At 41.1% G+C, this 21,136-nt stretch overlaps 1 protein-coding gene across 2 annotated transcripts in view; it reads left to right on the forward strand.

Annotated features, from left to right (window-relative positions):
• WASHC1 (WASH complex subunit 1) overlaps nt 1–21,136 on the forward strand; it is a 1,004,726-nt gene that overhangs the window by 879,448 nt on the left and 104,142 nt on the right. For both annotated transcript variants that reach the window (XM_044087615.1, XM_044087616.1), the window contains exon 8: nt 13,035–13,208. In XM_044087615.1, the coding sequence (XP_043943550.1) occupies nt 13,035–13,208 (174 nt within the window). The remainder of the gene's footprint in view (nt 1–13,034; nt 13,209–21,136) is intronic.

Here is a 21,136-nt window from a genome sequence, read left to right on the forward strand (position 1 = left end):
TATTTCCTTTGCAAAATTTAATTTGGGCAAGCCAATTTCTAAAGTTTCTCTGTCCGCTGGATTTCACAGTGCATTTTATTGGCTTATCAAGCTTCAGGAAGGCCGCACGGAGGGTGTTCATGCCCATTCAACCCGGTCAGTATCTACCTCGGCAGCCTTCAAGGCTAGGATTCCTCTAGATGATATTTGTGCAGCAGCCACGTGGGCTTCATCTCATACTTTTATCTCCCACTATAAGTTGGATCTTGCATCTAGGGTAGAGCATCCTTTGGCTCCGGTGCTCGGAATATCCTTCCATGATGGCCGCCCAAGATTCAGGTAGCTGGGGACTCTGTCCCACAGGTTGCAGACAAATGAATCTCCTACTTCAGATTTAGAAGTTATGTACTCACCATAACGTTCCATCTGAGTAGGTGTATTCATTGTCTGCAACCATCCCGCCCTCCTATCCCCCTGGCCTTTCAGTTTCCTGCATATTATCTGTTACCCTTTTCAGGGTGTTGTTGCTGTTGGCAAACTCGATCTGAGGTCATGAGGGTAGAGCAGGGCATTATGGGTGAGGGGAGGAGCTGAGAGCTTGGATCCATAGCTGGAAAACCATGCCGGTTCGGATCCGATATCGGATCCATAACCCACAGGTTGCAGACAAATGAATACACCTACTCAGATGGAACGTTATGGTGAGTACATAACTTCTAATTTTCTGTCACAATTGGCATATGATCACCAAAGACAAATGGGTTCTCAATATTGTATCTCAAGGTTACAGGTTCCATTTTCACACTCTGCCAAGGTTAAAAGGAATGCCAAATCTGCGAACAAATCAATGGGCAGAGGCTCAAAGACAAATTACAGCAGTCATGGACATGAGAGCTATTCAAAAGGTACCAACACTGGAGCAAAGACAAGGATTTTACTCAAGACTCTTTCTGGTTCCCAGAAAGGACAAAGCCTGGAGGCCCATTCTGGATCTTTCTTCTCTAAATACTTACCTGGATGTTCCAAAATTCAAAATGTTGACACTACAGCAGCTTCTTCCCATGCTGGGCAAGAAAGCTTGGCTCGTAACTTTGGACCTCAAGGAGGCATACCTGCTTGTCCCTGTCAGACAAAATTGCAGAAAATACCTCAGATTCTTAGCAGGTTCAATGCATTACCAATTCTCTGCACTACCCTTTGGCTTATCTACTGTGCCCAGGGTCTTTACAAAATGCCTGGCACCAGTAATTGCATTTTGCAGACAAAAAGGAATTCAAATTTACGCATACTTGGACGACTGCCTTATTCAAGCAGAGAGCAAAGACATTCTTCTAAAGCATCTGGCGTTTGTAAAAAGATTGCTAATTTGCCTAGGGTACACAGTAAACGAAAAGAAGTCAAAACTAGTGCCCTCACAAGAGATAATATTCCTGGGTGCCAGCTTAAATAAAAACGGCCCAGATGGCTTATCTCACGCCAGACAAGCAAGGACAACTGATTCAATATTTCCAATTGATGGCAACAAAGACCCAACTCCCTGCAAGAAAAATTCTGCAGGCCTTGGGTTACATGGCATCTTGCATACTACTAATTCCATATGCCAGACTGCATATGAGGAAAATACAATGGTACCTAAAGAGTGTCTGGTCTCAACACTGTCACAGTTTGGAAACAGTAATACTACTAATTCCTTGCCTTCAACAGGAGTTTCGATGGTGGGTTCAAGCCTGTCACCTCAACAAGGGACAGCCTTTCACTCAACCCACAGCCAGGCAAACACTGACAACAGATTCTTCGGATTACGCCTGGGGAGCACACATGGCAGGAAAATGTATTCAGGGCAAGTGGCCTGCAGAACAAAGGCATCTTCACATCAATCAAAAAGAGATGCTAGCTGTACAAAATGCCCTTTATAGCTTTCAAGGACCTTGTGCATCCAGGACAACTACTACTAAAGACAGACAACACTACAGTTATGTGGTACATAAACAAGCAAGGGGGCACTCATTCATATCCCCTCTGCAGACAAGCCATGACCTTGTGGAATACAGCTCTAACCTATCAAGCTCATCTGCAAGCACAATTCCTGCCAGGAGAGAAAAACACACTGGCAGATGACTTAAGCAGAAACATCATGGATCCGCACGAGTGGAAATTACATCCACAAATGTTCAGGATGATAGCACAAAAATGGTGGAGCCCGGACATAGATCTGTTTGCATCCCCAATGAATTGCCAGCTACAGAAATTCTGCACAAGGACTTACCACCCACAAGCATGGAAAGTGGATGCCCTGTCATTCAGCTGGAAAAACCTACAAGTATACGCTTTCCCACCACTACCTCTCCTTTCAAAGGTACTCATAAAAGCCAGACAAGAAAAGCCAAAGATGATCCTGATTGCCCCAGACTGGCCACGCCAGCACTGGTACCCAATTTTAAAGAACTTAGCACAAGGTCCACCATGGATTTTGCCTCAAATCCCACAACTTCTGACTCAGCAAAACAATCCGATACTTCACAGCCAGCTCAAGACTTTAAACCTGGCTGCATGGCAGATTCCTTAGTCAAGCAAGCAATGCCTCTCTTCAAAGCTGTTATGGATGTCATTCTGGAGGCCAGAAGGCCTAGCACCAGGAAAGCCTGTTCAGATAAATGGAAGAGATTCTGTGCCTGGAACCAGGCTCACAGCCTTGATCCTCTTGTCCCAAATATTCCTCAGATACTACAATACTTAACTGAGATGCTGGACAAAGGCCTCTCCTTTTCATCCATTAAGATCCATGCCTCTGCCATCTCTGCTCATTACAACACAGACCCACCAATTTTTTCTAATCCTTTGCTAAAACAGTACCTCAGAGGGGCTAAAAACATAAGACCGCCCCGTAGAGCACCAACTCCAACTTGGGATCTCAACTTCGTCTTGGAAAAATTAACTTTATCTCCTTTTGAGCCAGCTAATTCAGCAGACTTAAAATACGTCTCTTGGAAAACTGCTCTGCTCCTGGCAATAACCTCAGCACGTAGAGTTTCAGAATTACAGGCACTAATGGCAGTAGAACCTTTCATCATTTTCCACCAAGACAGGGTGTCTTTAAGAACAAACCCTACTTTTATGCCAAAGGTGGTATCAAGTGTGGCTCTAAACCAAACTATTCACTTGCCAACTTTTTATCCAAATCCACAGAATAAAGGGGAGAGACTACTGCATTCCTTGGACATACACAGGCAGTTACGCTTCTACTTGGACAAAACGAAAGCTTTCAGGAAAACTGAACAATTGCTTGTAGCATATGCTGCAGGAACACAGGGAAAAGCCATTTCAAAACAGACCATTTCAAAATGGATAGGGCACTGTATACATTTCTGCTTTACACACCATGGGAAAACTCTACCTAACAGCATTAGGTCTCATTCCACCAGGGCAACAGCCACTTCAACTGCCTACCTCAGAGGAGTACCTACCCAAGGACATTTTGGAAGCAGCAAGTTGGAGTTCTGTACATACCTTCACCAAGCATTACAATCTGCTTCTTTACTCTAAATCCAGAGCTGGCTTTGCCACTGCAGTGCTGCAGGGCCTTATAGCCACCCCTAATACCTTATAGAACCAGCCACCCTACCTCAGCTTTGGGATTCTACCCAAGTGTAATGACTGCAGCAGTGTAACAAGATGAACATTGTACAGTTTTGTACCTACCATAAATGTAGATGTTCGAGTGTATACACTGCTGCAGTCTAGGTTACCCTCCCTCCTTCACCACTTACTTACTGGTACTTACCTAAGCCTTCTACCCTTTGCCACCTATGGGGAGTATTTGCTGGTAACTGAAAGTTTTTGATTGCTTTTCTTATGTATGTTTTATTAGCAATTTACATTGCCTACCTTTTTGGGGGCACCTGACATCTGGGGCAAGAAAAACTGAAGAAAATGGTGTCAGCTGCATCTTATATACCCCTGGTGCACTGACGTCAGGGAAGAAGCGACAGCAACCAACGCCGGATCAAGACTTTGGAACTCAGGCCGACTGAGGGGACCGCCTGACGGCAGGATAACCCAAGTGTAATGACTGCAGCAGTGTATACACTTTGAACATCTACATTTATGGTAGGTACAAAACTGTACTTTAATGGTACTATATATGTAGAACCTGTGGATATAGCAAACCTCCTGGCTGACAGATTCAGTGAAAATTTCACTCCCCTGTCCTTGCCACATATACCTCAAAGCATCCCAAACACCTGTCCCCAGCCTAGTGTCTCTGAGAAGCAGGTCTTAAATGCCATCTCCAAGGCCAAAAACACAGCCTCTAGGGGACCAAACAACATCCCAGGGTGTGTTCTACATGGGTTAAAACACAAATTAACGCCACCATTGAGCATGCTTTTCAGTCACAGCCTAAGCACTGACCATCCCAGTGGAATGGAAAACAGCTACCGTCATCCCTTTGCACAAAGGGGGTGCATCCACGGACTCTAGGAACTATAGACCCATTAGCCTGACCAACCTTATCTGCAAGGCCAAAAGCTCAACCCCACCCACTTTGGTTTTGTCAAGGGGAGATCATGCCTGTTAAATTTGGTGGACTTCTTTAAGACAGTCACCAAAGCCCTAGATTAGGACAAATCTGTGCATACAGCCTACCTAAACTTAGTCAAGGCCTTTGACACAATCCCCCACTCAGGCATCATTGATAAACTCATCCAGCTGGGTATCAACCCATATATTGTCAGGTGAGTGGCAAATCTGCTCACTGATAGAACTCATATGGTCAAAATAGGAAACTCCACCTCCTCCAGCAAACTGTAACCAGTGGTGTTCCACAGGGATCATTTCTGGGACCCCTACTGTTCGTAATCTACTTCTCCGAAGTCCAGGCTAAAACTAAAAGACTATGGCTGACAAAGTTTGCTGATGACTGCAAACTGGGAGCGATCATTGAAACCCCTAGCGATGATAACATCCTACAAGAAGGTCTAACACAGACCAATGACTGGTGCCAAAGTCATGGTCTTAAACTTAATGCAAAAAATGTATTATCATCCCCTTCAGCAGAGGTGATGTTCCTGCAAACTAGCACATCAATAGCAATACCCTAAGCACACAGTCAGTAGTGAGAGATCTGGGTACACAGGTTGACAGCAACCTTAACTTCAGTCACCGTATCTCTACAGTGGTAAGAAGGGCATTTTGTATTGCTCATTTCATAAATAAGGGCATTTTCTCCAGAAAAAGAGGTTATAACCCCCCTGTACTCTTCCGTCATCAGGCCAATAATAGACTACACTGCTGCCTTTGGTATACTCCTTTCCAAACACCTGCAGCAATTGGAGAGAACACAAATGTTCCTTATGAAGAAAATTCAGAGTCTTCAAGAATTGTCTTATGTGAACAGACTGTCACTTTACTTTGTGTCATACAGACTGCTCAGTCGACCAGTGCCTTGCATATAAAGCAGTGTCTGACCTAGCTTTGATGGCATTCACAAGTCAGATGGCGCATGGTTCACTCACTCAAAGGACCTTAACTTGGTATGTGACATCAACAGAACTTGCTGAAGAGACAGATTTGTCTCTGAGGTTGTTCCACCTTTGGAACAAGCTTCCTATTCATGTTAAAACCCCTCATTGGCCCTATTTAAGCTCAGTTTGGATGATTGGATGGGTAACAAGAAATTTACCCCATGAGTTCCACCTGTGTCCATGTTGGGACAGGGGCAATAAGTGATATTAGTGTCTGTTTGAACCAGACACCCTTGGCAACACTGGTTGAACTTGGCTAGGCTTGTATCCTAGTAACTGCCTATGATCCTATGAACAAAAGTAGCTCATGAGGAACATTGCTTGCACAGATGAAGAAATTGCTTACTCACTTCTGCAGTGCACCCAACCTTGTAACCATTCATAAAGTTACCTAATTCAATAAACCGACTCAGGACTTAAGGACATGGTTTATTTTTTAGAATATCATTTAAATATGTAAACAAGTATCATTGAAGAGGCATTCTTTTCTGTCTTTTGTGACGCTGCTTGCAGACTGTTGATATAGTTGGTTTTGATTATTAAGAATGTTTGTGGCAGTAATCCCCATGTGTACTTGCTTACCGGATTTTCTTCACCATTTTAAGAATTTTAGTGATAAAAGAGCTGAGACGACTATGTATTGGTGCAGATTGTATGGATGATAAGCAGGCACTGACATTTGCAGTAAATTCAATTTTTATTTATGGGATCCCACTGGATAATTAATCCACGCTCAGAACATTGAACTTAAAGGATCACCATCATCTTATCATGGTGGCTAAACTTGGAAAAGAGTGAGAAGGTGAGTGTTGCATTTCATCACTTTCTCCCTCTTCTAAGAGTTTGTATGAGCTCAGAATTGAGAGGTGTGTGTGTGTGTGTGTGTGTGTGTGTGTGTGTGTGTGTGTGTGTGTGTGTGTGTACTTGTGTGTAGTACCTTAAACCTTCTGTGGTGGAGTAACATAGGATACAGGCAAGTGACGCCTTAGGGACATACCCGTGTTTAAGATGCATCACTTTTGAATGTCTATAACTTTTTATTTTTTTAAGTTTTTATGTGGATATTCAGGCCAATAAAACCAAACCCCACTAGCTGTACACGTGCCATTTTTTTTACTTTTTGTGACCTTGTCATGCAGCATAATTTGAATGCCCATAAACATTTAGATGTCTGCAAAACATCCAAGAAAAGGGTAAATGGGGGGTACATAGACAAACCGTTCTGTAAAAATTGCAGGAAAGACTCAGCCAAGCTAAAGTATTCATTGTGAAATACTTTAAACTTCCTATGGTGCAGGCCCATACCTGTATTCTTCGTGTTTCACTGCTGCAGTCATTACATTTGGGTAATCTGCTGGCAGGTTGCCCTCAGTCGGCCTGATTAACAAAGTCTTGGGTCCTGCGTTGGTTGCTGTCCCTTCTTCCATGACGTCAGGTTGTCAGGGGTGTAAAACATGCAGCCGACGCCATTACATCATTCTTTCTTGGCATGCGGTGCCCAAAGCAGAAGCAGTTCGCAAGTGCCGGTCAGCCAACTCCTGAAATTTTCATTTTCGAGTTTCAGAACCGAAGTCTTCAACTACAAAGCTAAGTACACCACTGGGGAAACTTTTTCTTGCTCCTTACCGATGTCAGTAAAAGTTAATAATTGCATTACTTGTGGGAAGCAAATACCTCATAAGGATTTTCATTTGTACTGTATTCCTTGCCTAGGCCCTGACCACAACATACCTTGCTGTCAGTTTTTTGCTAAATTTAATCAACGCACTATTAAACGTTGGTACATTTTTGCTTCTGCCGGAATACCTAAAAAATGCAAAGACAAAGGCATAGACAGGCCGTCAAGGTCCAAAACTGATGACAACGCTTCTCCTAAGCCAGTCGCCGGTTCGCCAGTACTGAGTGAGGTGCTTTCGCAGCCCCTGATACCCGCTACTTCTGATTTGCAGCCCTCTACTGAGACCCATTCAGAGTCCGGTATGCCGCAAGATGCTTCAATTATGGAACCTGCGGATGTCTCTACTTTAGATGGATCCAGAGCCGCTGGGCAGGCACCGGCTTCTGAGGGTGTTTTCAGGCCTACAGATTTGTATATTAAATACAAACAGTGTCCCAATCCAGGGCCAACAAAGAGTAACCACACCAAACGATACAGACCACTGCTGAAACGTTGGTTTGTAATCAGTGAGTATATAAGTCTGGTCCTTTGATCAGAAGATTTGACTCTGAAGATGCCAAAGTGTGTTTGGTGAAAGTGCTTAGTCTATATTAAAGAATTGTTTCTGCAACTGCTTGCTTTCCGTGGATTCGTTTCAGCAGTGGTCTGTATCGTTTGGTGAGATTTGTATATTAGACCAACGCCATCTTCAAAACTAAGGCCAAAATCAAAATCTATGTCTAAAAAACTGATGCCTGGGCCACATGTGCAGGTCCCTATGCGTAAAAAAAACAGATGATCAAAATGGCTGAATATTTAATTACTCTGATCAGGGGTAGCCAACCACCCCCCCCCCCCCTTCTAAGAGGCCTAGGCAAGACATTGATTATGAATCTTCTGAACAGGATTCTATTTCTTCTGACTCTTCTAATGAACAGGATTTGTCTATACAAACTTATGAGGACTCTGATGCAGAAGATTCCATTCCTTCTGCTTCTCCCCCTGAGGATTTTTCTTTTGTGGAAACTTTACATACTTTAAGGGAACATTTCCACTGGGAAAGTCAGGATTTCTCTGAATCTAAAAAGAGACTTGGGGATTTTCTTCTTCTTCCTCAGCATAGAACTTTGGCTATACCTCCTGTTCTAGATATTGTTGATATTGTTTTTTCAGAATCTTGTATGGCTCCTGATTCTCTGCCTCCGGTTCCTTGTAAGCCAGACAGATACTACAGGGTTCCTGACTCCCACAAATTCCTATTCAAAAATCCTATTGCAGATCCTGAAACCATTTCTCAGGGTCCCAAAGGCATTAAGGCCTCTAATGCTAAAAATCCTGCCCCTTCTAATAAAGATTCCAGGGCGCTGGATAGATGGGGTAAGAAGGTTTACACTTCTGCAACCTTGGCAATCAGGGTTTTAAACTGTCAATTTCATTTACTTAAATATCAACAGCATGTCATGGGACTGATTAAACAGAAAATTATGTTAATTTCTGACTGTGTGGAAAATAAAGATTTACAGGATTTATTGCATTCAGCTGAACAAGTTGGAAAACATACTTTGCAATGTGGTTTTGATTCTTTGGAGGCCTCTTGCAGGGCTGCCGTAACTGGGTTTGTGCTAAGAAGGCATGCTTGGCTCAAAGAGCAAACTTTGCCTGATCATGTTAAAGCAAAATTGTTGGATGCTCCTTTACAACAGGACCGTCTCTTTGGTAATAAGGCTGAAGAAGTTTTAAAAAATATGGAAGATAAAGCTAAATCTATGCAAACTGTGAAAGATTTCTTACAAATGCAACCTCCAAGATTTAGTAGGCACTGGCCTACTAAGAACTGGTCCTTTCCAGTTCCTTCGAGAGCCTCTCAAGTCAAACCCAGACATTCCAAAGGCTCCAGGTTTCAGTCACAAGGGACTTTTAGAACAAAACAATGGGGTGCCTCCTCCTCCTCCTCCTCCAAATCTGGAAACATCAAGGCACCTCCCTATGGTAAGCAGTCTCAATGACTTCCCTTTACTCTTACCAAGCACTTACCTTTTGGCTGCCCCTTTGGGGGGAAAACTGGCACATCATGCAAGAAACTGGCAACTTATAACCCAGGACAAATGGGTTTTAAATATAGTATCCCAGGGATACAGATTTCATTTCCACACATTGCCAATCCCAAACGGATGGCCAGACCTGCCCCCAAATCAGTGGGCAGAGGCCCAGAAATAAGTACTGTCCCTCATGAACATGGGGGCTATTCAACCAGTACCAGAAGAGGAAAATGGACAAGGTTTCTATTCAAGAATTTTCCTGGTACCCAGAAAAGACAAATTACGGCGTCCAATTCTGGACTACTCTAAACACATTTCTGGACATTCCAAAATTCAAGATGCTGACTCTTCGACAGTTACTTCCTATGCTAGGCAAAGATGCCTGGTTGGTAACTCTAGACTTGAGGCTTACCTGCATATCCCAATCAGGGAATCTTGCAGAAGATACCTCCGCTTCAAAGCAGGCTACTTACATTACCAGTTCTCTGCACTGCCCTTTGGCTAATCTACTGCACCCAGGGTCTTCACAAAGTGCCTGGCTCCAGTAATTGCATTTTACAGACAAAGAAATATTCAAATATATCCATACCTGGACGATTGTCTAATTGATGCAGAAAACAGGGACATTCTTCTAAAACATCTGGTGTTTGTAAAAAGGGTTCTATCTTGTCTAGGGTACACTATAAATGAAAAGAAATCACAACTGGTACCCTCTCAAAAAATTACATTCCTGGTTGCAAGCTTGAATACAACTGCCCAGATGGCTTACCTTAAGCCAGAAAAGCAAATTCATTTGGTAACTTACTTCAAACAGGTGGCCACAAAAACCCTGCTATCTGCAAGACAAATTCTGCAAGCTTTCTTCTAAATCCATATACAAGACTGCATATGAGGAAACTTCAGTGGTACTTAAAAAGTTTATGGAGTCAATATTGTCACAGCCTGGAAACAATGATTCCTATCAGACCTTGCCTGCAACTATAGTTCCTATGATGGGCAGAGGCCTGCCACCAAAACAAGGGACTGCTATTCACTCCACCCCCTGCCACCCAAACCCTAACTACAGACGCATCAGACTATGCTTGGGGGGGCTCATCTGGCAGGGAAGTGCATTTAGGGCAAATGGAGCCCAAATCTAATGCACCTTCATATCAATCAAAAAGAGATGCTAGCTGTACAGAATGCACTGACAGCCTTCAAGGACTACCTTCATCCAGGACAATTAATGATAAAGACAGACAACACCACAGTTATGTGGTACATAAACAAGCAAGGGGGTACACACTCCTACCCCCTTTGCAGACTAGCCATGGCATTGTGGAACACGGCCTATCAAATACAACTACAAGCTCAATTCCTGCCAGGAAAGATGAATACTCTGGCAGACAAACTAAGCAGAAATCTCATGGACCCACACAAAATGGAAATTGGAACCACGGATTTTCAACATGTTGACACGCAGATGGAGGAGTTCAGACATAGATCTTTTTGCCTCACCCCAGAATTATCATTTGGACAAATTCTGCACAAGAATTCATCACAAAAAAGCCTGGAAAGTGGATGCTCTATCATTCAGCTGGAAAAACCTCTCAGTCTATGCTTTTCCCCCTCTGCCTCTGCTCTCCAAGGTTCTACTAAAAGTCAAACAGGACAAACCAAAAATGAATTTGATTGCTCCAGACTGGCCTCGCCAACAATGGTACCCACTCCTGCGCAATGTGTCACACCTTCCACTGTGCCACCTGCCTCAGACACCTTACTTACTGTCTCAGCAGAACAACCAAATGCTGCACACTCTGTTCCAAACTTTGAATCTTACAGCATGGCTAATCACCTAAATCCACCCTTAGCATCCCTCAGCAAACCTGTGATGGATGTCATTTTGGAGGCAAGAAGGCCTACTACTAGAAAATCTTATGCTGACAAATGGAAAAGATTTTGTGCCTGGATTCAATCACAAGGGATAAGCACAGCAGTGCCCAATATTCCTCAGATTTTCCAATACTTAACTGAGATACTTCACAAGGGCCTGTCCTTTTCTTCCATAAAAGTCCATGCCTCAGCCATTTCAGCTCATTACAACACAGAGCCTCCCCTCTTCTCTCATTCTCTGCTAAAGCAGTATCTCAGAGGGGCCAAAAACTTAAGACCACCCAGGAGAGCTCCAACCCCTGCCTGGGACCTCAACTTTGTATTGGAAAAACTTACTCTTCCTCCTTTCGAGCCAGCTGCTACTGCAGACTTTAAATTTCTCTCTTGGAAAACAGCTTTCCTTTTAGCAGTCACTTCAGCTTGAACGATTTCCGAATTGCAGGCTCTTATGGCAGTGGAGCCTTTCATTATTTTTCATGCGGACAGGGTGTGTATCAGGACCAATCCATCTTTCATGCCTAAGGTGGTATCCAGTGTGGCTCTTAATCAAACCATTCATTTGCCAACTTTCTTTCTCAATCCACAGAACAAGGGGGAGCGGATTCTGCATTCATTGGATGTGCACAGACAGCTTAGATTTTACTTAAACAGGACAAAATCTCTAAGAAAATCTGGTCAACTACCGGCGGCATTTGCTGCAGGGGCAGAGGGAAAGGCTATTTCAAAGCAGACTATTTCCAAATGGATAAGCCATTGTATTTGTTTCTGCTATATGCACCATGGTAAAACATCCCCCAGGGGATCAGATCTCATTCCACCAGGGCTGCATCTACTTCTACAGCCTTTCTCAGAGGTGTTCCTACCAGAGACATTCTAGAAGCTGCTACCTGGAGCTCAGTTCATACGTTTACCAAACATTACCATTTACCTCTGTTCTCTAAATCCAGAGCTGGCTTTGCCACTGCTGTCCTGCAGGGCCTTATAGCTGGTTCTAATGCTGTATAAATCCATCCTCCCAACCATAGCTTTGGAAATCTACCCAAATGTAATGACTGCAACAGTAAAACACAAAGAACATAGTACAGTTGTGTACACTTACCATAAATATAGATGTTCGAGTGTATTCACTGTTGCAGTCCTGGTTACCCTCCCACTAACCCTGTTTTTCTCTTACTATACTTATACTTTCCTTTACTATGCTTAAAAGCCTTTTTAGTGTATTTCCTTTAGTTTGGAGATATATATATATTTTTGTGTTTTTAATTACTTAAGTATTTGGCTCCCTATTTGGGGGGCACCTGACATCTGGGGCAAGAAAAACTAATGTAATGGTGTTGGCTGCATGTTTTATACCCCTGATGACCTGACGTCATGGAAGAAGGGACAGCAACCGACGCAGGACCCAAGACTTTGTTAATCAGGCCGACTGAGGGCAACTTGCCAGCAGATTACCCAAATGCAATGACTGCAACAGTGAATACACTCGAACATCTACATTTATGGTAAGTGTACACAACTGTACTTTTTGAATAATCCACTGTCAGCTATATAAGAAACAATTATTCATGGATTCTGTTTAATTCTATTTATCTGTGTGGATGACAAGTAAAATCCACTGAGTGCTAACACCTGTTCTCCCCAGTGTGACCAGAGGTGGTGAGTAGTTAAGTAACTAAGCAGACTTCATAGAATGTGTAGCTGGAGGTTGTAAGAATCAACTGCAGGCTAACAGGCTGCAGCACATCACTTTAACCAGCGGACTGCTTGCACAACTACCTAAATTAGTATTTTATAACAGCTAGCATTGCTTCATTTTTTCAAATGAGTAATGTTCATGTAGTAGTGTGCTGATTATATTCTAGTTAAAGGAATTATGGTGGACCTCAGCATGGCACATTAAACTCTGGTTATATCCCTTGTGCAAAACCAAATGATTTAACTTGTATTCCTAATTTTTTTTTTTAGGTATTCAGAATGGTGAGATAATGCCACCCCCACCACCGCCACCACCACCAGTGCCTCCAGTACTCCCCCCACCGGGACCTGCAATCACGATGACCGCAGCTCCACCTCCTCCTCCTCCTCCAGTTGCTCTTCCATTACCTTCGGGAAGTATGGGAGATACCAGACAGTCTACAGGTTTGTGATCCCTCTGAGAGGAAGACTGCAAAATGCATTGAGAATTGGTTGTATTTCTCACTGTGTGTGTGTGTGTGTGTGTGTGTGTGAGTGAGTGTGAGTGACATGCTTGCATATCTGTCCAGATTAGGTCAGATAAGTACACAGTGTCAGAATTAGTGTTTGAGTTTGACTTACGGAATTTGTTGAAGTTGCGTCATGAATAAATGATTATCTATTAATAAAATAAATATAGCTAAAATAATGGAGTATTTAAATTCAGCAAGGGCATGAATTCTCATGTTATGCGTTGTATGTCTAAGGGGGTAGGTAACTGAAGAAGTGAGTGTCAAAAAACAGTAAGAATATACATTTAAAGAAGCAGGAACATGTGCAATGAAGCTTTAAAGGCTTTATGAAGAGTTAAAGATGTAGTAGTCACCTTACCTAGAAGAGGATTAATTACAGAGGTGATTCCTTAGAGGTAATGAAACCCAAAGTTGGAAAACTCACATTATCTCAAAACCACAAAGCCCGGTCTTGAATTTTTTTAACACCTTTATTGAATTATTACTTAAGGTATAGGCAAACATACATTTATATAAAAGAAAACAAGCCTTATTAACATATTCCCAGTTGCAAACATTATATTCCTTTATATAATAATCGATCCAACATTATGTAAATTGATCAGTTCTTGCCTTCCCTTAAACTTCAGTCTTCCTCTAAAACATTATTCTGCATGTATTGTTCCACAATTTCCATTTTTTTCTATGAAACTTGCTCCTACACTTTTCTAAAGATCCCACTTCACGTCTTTTATTTCTGTTACAGTATTCAGTACTGCAAATAGAGTTGGTTTAAACTTTGATTTCTATTGTCTAGTAATTGCTTTTTTGGCAGTCACCAGAATTAAACTTAAAAAGGCTGTACTTTGTCTAGGCAATTCAGATACTGTGTCCCAACTCAGAACAAATAATTTCCTTAGTTATACCCATTTGCTCACCCAATATTTTTATTATTTATTTATTTATTTATTTATTTTACATTTGTTGACCGGGATAGTCCGACTGGATGCATGTCCAATTTCAGTGGAGGCCCGGGGAGAAAAGCTCCAAGGGTAAGCAGATACAGCATTACATAATACCAGCATTACATATTACAAACAGATTATTTACAGAGATTACATAAGTAAGCAAGTTACATAAGTTCCACAGGTTAAAGTTAGTCCTGAGCACAAGTCAGGATTAAATTAAATTACACAGTAAACTGGTTAACAGATTTTTACACATTCGAGTTAGCCAGGCTTGATACATTGACATAGCCAGTTAAGTGACAAATGTTGTTTGAGTCTAGTTTTAAATTGACCTAAGGTGGAAAGTAAGGTAATATCAGCTGGAAGTGAGTTCCAGGATCTACTTACAGAGTTTGCAAAGAGAGAATCACCGGCTGTGTTATTAATTTTGCTAGTCTGAATTAGTAGTTTGTTAGAGGATCGAAGCGGTCTAGGATTGTTATAGGGGGTGATAATATTTTTATGTGCAGGAGTATTGTCCGGATTATAGAGGATTTTATAGGCCATAATCAGTTGGTTATACTGGATTAGGCTAGGTAGTTCAAGCCAACCAAGCTGATTTAGATTGATGCAATGATGTGTCCTAAAAGGCAGCCCAGTGGCAAACCTGGCAATGTGGTTGTAGCAAATTGAGAGTTTGTTAAGGACAGTCTTGTTCAAATTCGAGAGTAGAGGGGATGCATACAGAAGGGTTGAAAGAAGGTGAGAGCGAGCTATGGCAATTTTAGCTGGAGGGTTTAAGAAGGCTTTTATTCTGTAAAGTGACCCTAGTTTTTTATTGATGGTTTTGATAGTTTGGTAAACATGGAGGTCAAATTTGAGATTATTGTCTATGATGGCACTTAATAGTTTTGTAGATGGGTCAGGGGAGATTATTGTACCATCATTTGATTTTATGGTAAAGGTGAAAGCGGTAGTCCTACGTGTTGGTGAAAATAACAGCATTTTAGTTTTTTTGGGATTTAGGATCAGACAATGTTCAGAAAGCCAGTTTTCTATTGTATTAAAGGTGGTCTGGGTAGCTGACCATAACTCTATTGGAGATGTGGCTGAGCAAATCAGAGTAGAGTCATCAGCATATTGGATACAGCTGACTTTTGGGATGACAGTATAAAGGTCGTTAATGAAGATGGAGAACAGCAAGGACCCTAGTATAGAGCCTTGTGGTACTCCGAGGGTGTTAAGTAGAAGGTTAGAGAGTTTGTTCTGCCAGAGGACAGCCTGCTGTCGACCATTCAGGTAGGATTGAAACCATTGGAGGGCTCCAGTATCTAGACAGAATGTTTGCAGGGTGTGGATTAAAAGTTGGTGATCAACCATATCGAATGCCTTGGAAAGATCCAAAAAGAGGGCTGAGGATATATAATTATTGTTGCGATTATGGTTTATGGTGTTAGTAAAGGCTAGGAGGGCTGAAGTAGTGCTGTGATGAGGACGGAAGCCATGCTGAGTTTCTGCCATAAGGCAATTTTGGATTAGGTGGTGCATGAATTGTCTATGAATACATTTTTCCATAATCTTTGCAAGTGGAGAGAGTATAGCTATTGGCCTATAATTGGAGAATTCAGTAGAGCTGAATACTCTGTAGGGAATGTTTAATGTCTGCAACTCATCTGCAACTCATCTCACTCCCAAGCCATATGTTTAATGTCTGCAACTCATCTCACTCCCAAGCCATATCTTCCCAGTTACCTCTTTCTTCTCCATCACACTTCCAACATTTACCAAATACCTGAGGAAAAATTCTCTGAGGTCTGCTTTGGATATAAAAATACCTATGCAAACACTTCCAAGTAAAAATCTTAAATATTCTAGACTTTGTTGCATATTTGGGAGCCAAACATATGTCCTCCCATTGTTTCCTTGCGCTTATCCAATTCCTTTTCTAACATCCTCTGATTGATTCCTACAATTACTGTGCAGTATTTTATATGCTGTACTTGTTATCATGTTTTAACAGTAGCTTCTGTTTTAGATTCAACTAAAAACTCTACCACAGCATATCTTTCATTTAGGATTCCCCCTACCCCTTTCTCTTTGTTTGTACTCTGTCAATCCCTGGTAGGGAAGACTGTCTCTAGCCTGCAGTCCAAATGTCTTCATGGCCTCTTCCCGTTCTCTAGCAATTGTACTTCTCTTTTCCTTTGTCTGTAATAGTCTGCTGAATATCCATCCTGAAATCCTTTCTTTATCAAAGTCACATGGTCACTTCTTTCCAAATGTGTCTCCTGTAGCATTGCTGTTTGCACTCTGCATTTCTTAATATAACTCAGTACTCTTTACCTTTTAGTGTATACCTCTGAAGATATTCACATTCCAAAATAATATGTAACTTGTGACCATTGTGATAAGAAGTTATAACCACCTATTATGTTCATCTTTTTAAAATGTCTGTTTCCAGTTTTTTGTGTTACACACACCCGTTAATATTTTGCAGGTCAATCCTTTATACAGTTGCTTCTTGTCATTTCCATTTGAACCTAAGTCACATTTTATAAGATTTTTGTTTTAATGAAACCCTCAAATAAAAAAAAAAAAACACATCACCGGAACACCCCCAGAACATAATAATTTAAAATGAACACAAAACTGTGTACATCCTCAAATAATGATGTTTAACCCTCCTGATAGGAATAATTGTCCCAAATTGACAGCTGTACATACATGCATTACCTAACTACAGTTAAGTTTATCCATGCTGAAGCACAAGTGACAGCCTGTGTGCCTACTTAAACTAATTGCTGTTCTGTTCTTGTTTTTATCTTTTTCCCTTACCAGATGTAAAAACAGTGTTATGCTTTCAGAAAATATTAACTTTTAGCCTTAATAAAAAGTACACTGACTCTCTTTAAATAAAATTTAATTATACAGCATTCTGTTAAGTGCATTGAGGTAGAGGTACCAGGAAAATTGCACTTATTCGCTTCCAACAATTTCAGACTTTATTTTTTACTAAGCTCCTTACACTCGTATCTTTTCATTTTACATTTCTCTTAGGAAACAATGTCCCGAGCTGTCAGGATTTATTGTCTGGACCTATATTCAGTTTTTCTCCATGGAAGCACAAGAACAGAATGTACAGCTGCCCCCAGCTATAGACTTCTCAACTCGCACTGAACATCTAATTACTGAAGGAAAACTTTTCATTACATTCATAGTGTTCTCTTATTTTTACAGTGTACATGCTTACACAAGAAACTTATTAGATTAAAGGACAACAATGGGATTCTATTATTAAATGCTCCAATTTTCTGTCTTTTTTGCCTATTTACTGTCCCTGCTATGAGTAAAAAAATACAGCATTTAAAATATTTTAAATTGACTGTGTTTCTCCTCTAGAACAGTACCTTACAGTACAGTGGTGGTTTCACCTTCACCTTCAAAAAACTTTTCTCCCGTGCTTGATGCAGTCTTGAATTGACTGATGTCATCAAGGCCACTGAATACAGGTAGTTTTCTGGCCATTTCCCTTCCCAAACTGACATCACCAATACCGTCCAAAAAACCCACCCGTGCTGTGATGTTACAGCTCCCTGGTCCTTCCCCTATCCATACAGAAAGTAAAGGCTAGAACAAGAAACGGTACACGAGTCAAGTCTCCTGCTGTGAGCTGTCAGTCACAGCAGGTTGTTCTTCTTTCGGCTTTTCCCAGTGAGGAGTCGCCACAGCGGAACTCCAGTCCGCTAATGATTGGCAGTAGATTTTTACAGTGCTGAGGTGCCAGCCTGACACTCAACCTTCAACAAAGGCATGCCCATTCACGCATATGTATCGAACACCATGCAGGTTGTTGTTGTTTGTCTTTTCGGCTTTTCCTGATTAGGGGTTGCCACAGTGGAACTCTGGTCCACTAATGATTGGCAGTCGATTTTTATGGTGCCGAGTTGCCAGCCCGACGCCCAACCTTCAGCGAAGGCACGGCCATTCATGCATGTATTTCGGAGGCCACGCAACCACGGGGAGGACATACAGACTCCACACAGAAGGCACTCCAGCCGAGAATCGAACAGGAGAACCTCTTGCTGTGAGGCAACAATGCTACCGCTGTACCACCGCGGCTCTCGAACATCACGCAGGTAATAGCTCAAATTACCCTTAGCACTTTGGCAGTTAGGGAAGTTAGGTGTGAAGGGGGATGGGAGATGAGTCAAACTAGTACAATTTAGGCTTTACAAAAGACTGCAGTTTAGTCATTCTAAAAAGAAGGAGCAGCAAAAAGCACTTTGGAAGTCTGTTCTGTGGCATTTGCACTGTTTGTTTAAGTAGTCACTGAATGGCATGAAGTGTTACTTTAAAACTAACTGACTGAAAGATAGCAGTGTATGCATGTAAAATCAATGCAGTGACAGGAGCTTTAGGAAGAAAGAAGCCTGCATGATGTAATTTTTTTACAGACTAGCACAGCATTGTGAGATACCTAGAGGCAGACTAAAAAATCAGAATTACTTCAAGATGCCAGACCACATGTGGTCAGACTGAGAAATTACATATCAAAATATTTAAAAACTTGTAAATAGGCCCACAGTGGTGTTTAAATGTAGGAAACACCAAACCATGATTAAATAAACATGTTTTTTGAGTCTGTGGGTGTGGTTCTCCTTTAAGCCAAGGACATTAATCCAGATATTCACCTATGCAAAAGTAAGAGATCACATCTCAACTGTACATATATTATGTATATATTATAATCAGTGCATTTTTACACCCCATCACCAGTCATAGCAGCTCATGTTTACAGCATATTAATTTGAACATGCTTATGTCCAGCCTTTCTTGTCTTTTTACATTGTAATGCCTACATTTTATAAAACTAAAAAAAGGAAAAAAAGTTACTTGTTTTACTTTATAATATTTATCAAATACAGTAATCACTAAAAATGCTGCGCTATATAACATGCAATTTATATCATGAAAAGTTTTGTACAAATACTAAGATAAAAAATTGTTTCACTTACTCTTTTTTTCATCCTTTTTTCCTTTTACTGTCCTTCCAAACATTAATGACTTGAAGTGTGGTATATGCGTTTCAGTTCCCCCACAAGATTAACAAAGTCAGCAAAAGTTCAATCATTCTCAACCAGTTTTTCTTGTAAAGCCATACTTCACAAATGTGATTGATGCTCTATGATCTCTTAATTATTCACTAATTTCAGTGTTGTTGGTCTGCTTCATCTCTATCTTCCATCCCAGACTCCAGACCCAGTTCAAGTCTAAGGTACTTCTGATTCTTCTCGGCAAGTCCTGTGCTTTTTTCTGTCTTTCAAGCATTTTCCTTTGGAACACTGGAAAATGTTTCACTGTTAAAGTCTCTCTTTGAGCTTTATTATGAGAAGAATGAAGACAGCTGGATGCAGCAGCTTGAATCTCACATCTGCCTCTCAACATTCTCTGATTGCCGCGATAAATTTGCTTCTCTTCTGCCTGGTGTACAGTGAATAATCATTTTCCACAAATGCTCTGCTGTCTCCAATTTTTTAATATTTTGCCCTTCTGCCACAGTTTTGTTAGGATTAACTCTTTCTTTTTGGTATGATTGCATATTTACTAATACAAGTCTTAGCTGCTTACTCCTGTTCAATGTTTGGCGCATACACACAATGTGCCGTTTCCTGTTAATATCTATCACACTGTACTAGTTAGGAAACAGTGTGTTGCTCATTTTGCCATACACAAGTGTCATTTCTTTCAAAAATCCATCTTTTATGAGTATTACTGACTATTCATTATGCTGGCTTGTGGCTTTGATTGAGTCTGAAAAGGGCCAGTTTGACCAGCCTACCTACCCAACTAACAAATGCAAAATAAAATACTTGTAACAAGCACTGTACTGTGTTATGGAGGATGGCAAGTCTCTCCACCTCAACATCCCCAGTACTTAATTACACCAAGATTTCATGACCTCATATGGCAAAGCAGTACTTGTTTTTGTTTATATTAAAAAAGAGTATTGTAGTCACTTCCATTGTCTTATAAGGGTGTAGGGGAACAGTATGCAATGTCAGGAGTATAGGGAGGTTTGCTATATTTACTACTGTTAAAAGAAAAATTCTGTTGAGAATTTGAAATACCATTATTACTGAAATGTGCATTTTAGTCTTTTGAAAACAGAGGCAAAGCTAGGATGAGGCAAAGGAGGCAGCTGCCTTAGGTGCTAGGGGTTGGGAGGTGCTTGAGGGTATAATCAGACAATGCTGATCTGTTTGACAGTGCATGTGCAGTAAAGGCTGAATCACTTTTGTGCTTAATGCAAGATATAAGATGTAGCAGAAAGTGCTTTTTTTCTGTCCTCAAATGTAGAAGGCCCTTTTTGGTCCTCAAGTAAAGTACTCAACTTGCAGTTAAGGCTGTGCCCAGACTGGGGGTAGGCAAATGGAAACCAGAATAAGTAGTTGCAGCTCTACTACAAAATGTGCATTTTTTTAGGTGATAGGCTTATACAGATTTATTTACAGAAATGCCTACCTGTGATAGGTGAGAGTGATTAAATAGTGATAAAGCGTAAAAGGAAAATGAAAACTGATGATTAATTTTTAGTGTATCATTTTCTGTAATCACATGACTTGAGTGGTCACTGAAAAGGTATTTTCATGGAGGAGCAGGTGTAAATTTTTTTCCTCACATTAATGTGATATGGGACTAGATGGAGGCTAACATTTTGAACAGGAAAAACAACCCTCAGCAACTGACCATTTTCCAAAGGACTTCTCCCAAACAACTGATTGTTTTGGTTGTTTTTGCTTTCTCTGTATAAATGTATCTATCTCCAAAACCAGTTATGTACATTTATTCGTGAACTTTTCAGGGAATAGTACCACTGTCTTGTAAGTATCTGTAAATTTGTTGTAGAATGGGTTTATTCCCGAAATGGCAAAGG

This window comes from Protopterus annectens, chromosome 11.part0 (assembly GCF_019279795.1).
Source record: "Protopterus annectens isolate FY-2018-M chromosome 11.part0, PAN1.0, whole genome shotgun sequence".
In the NCBI taxonomy this organism is placed as follows: domain Eukaryota; kingdom Metazoa; phylum Chordata; order Ceratodontiformes; family Protopteridae; genus Protopterus; species Protopterus annectens.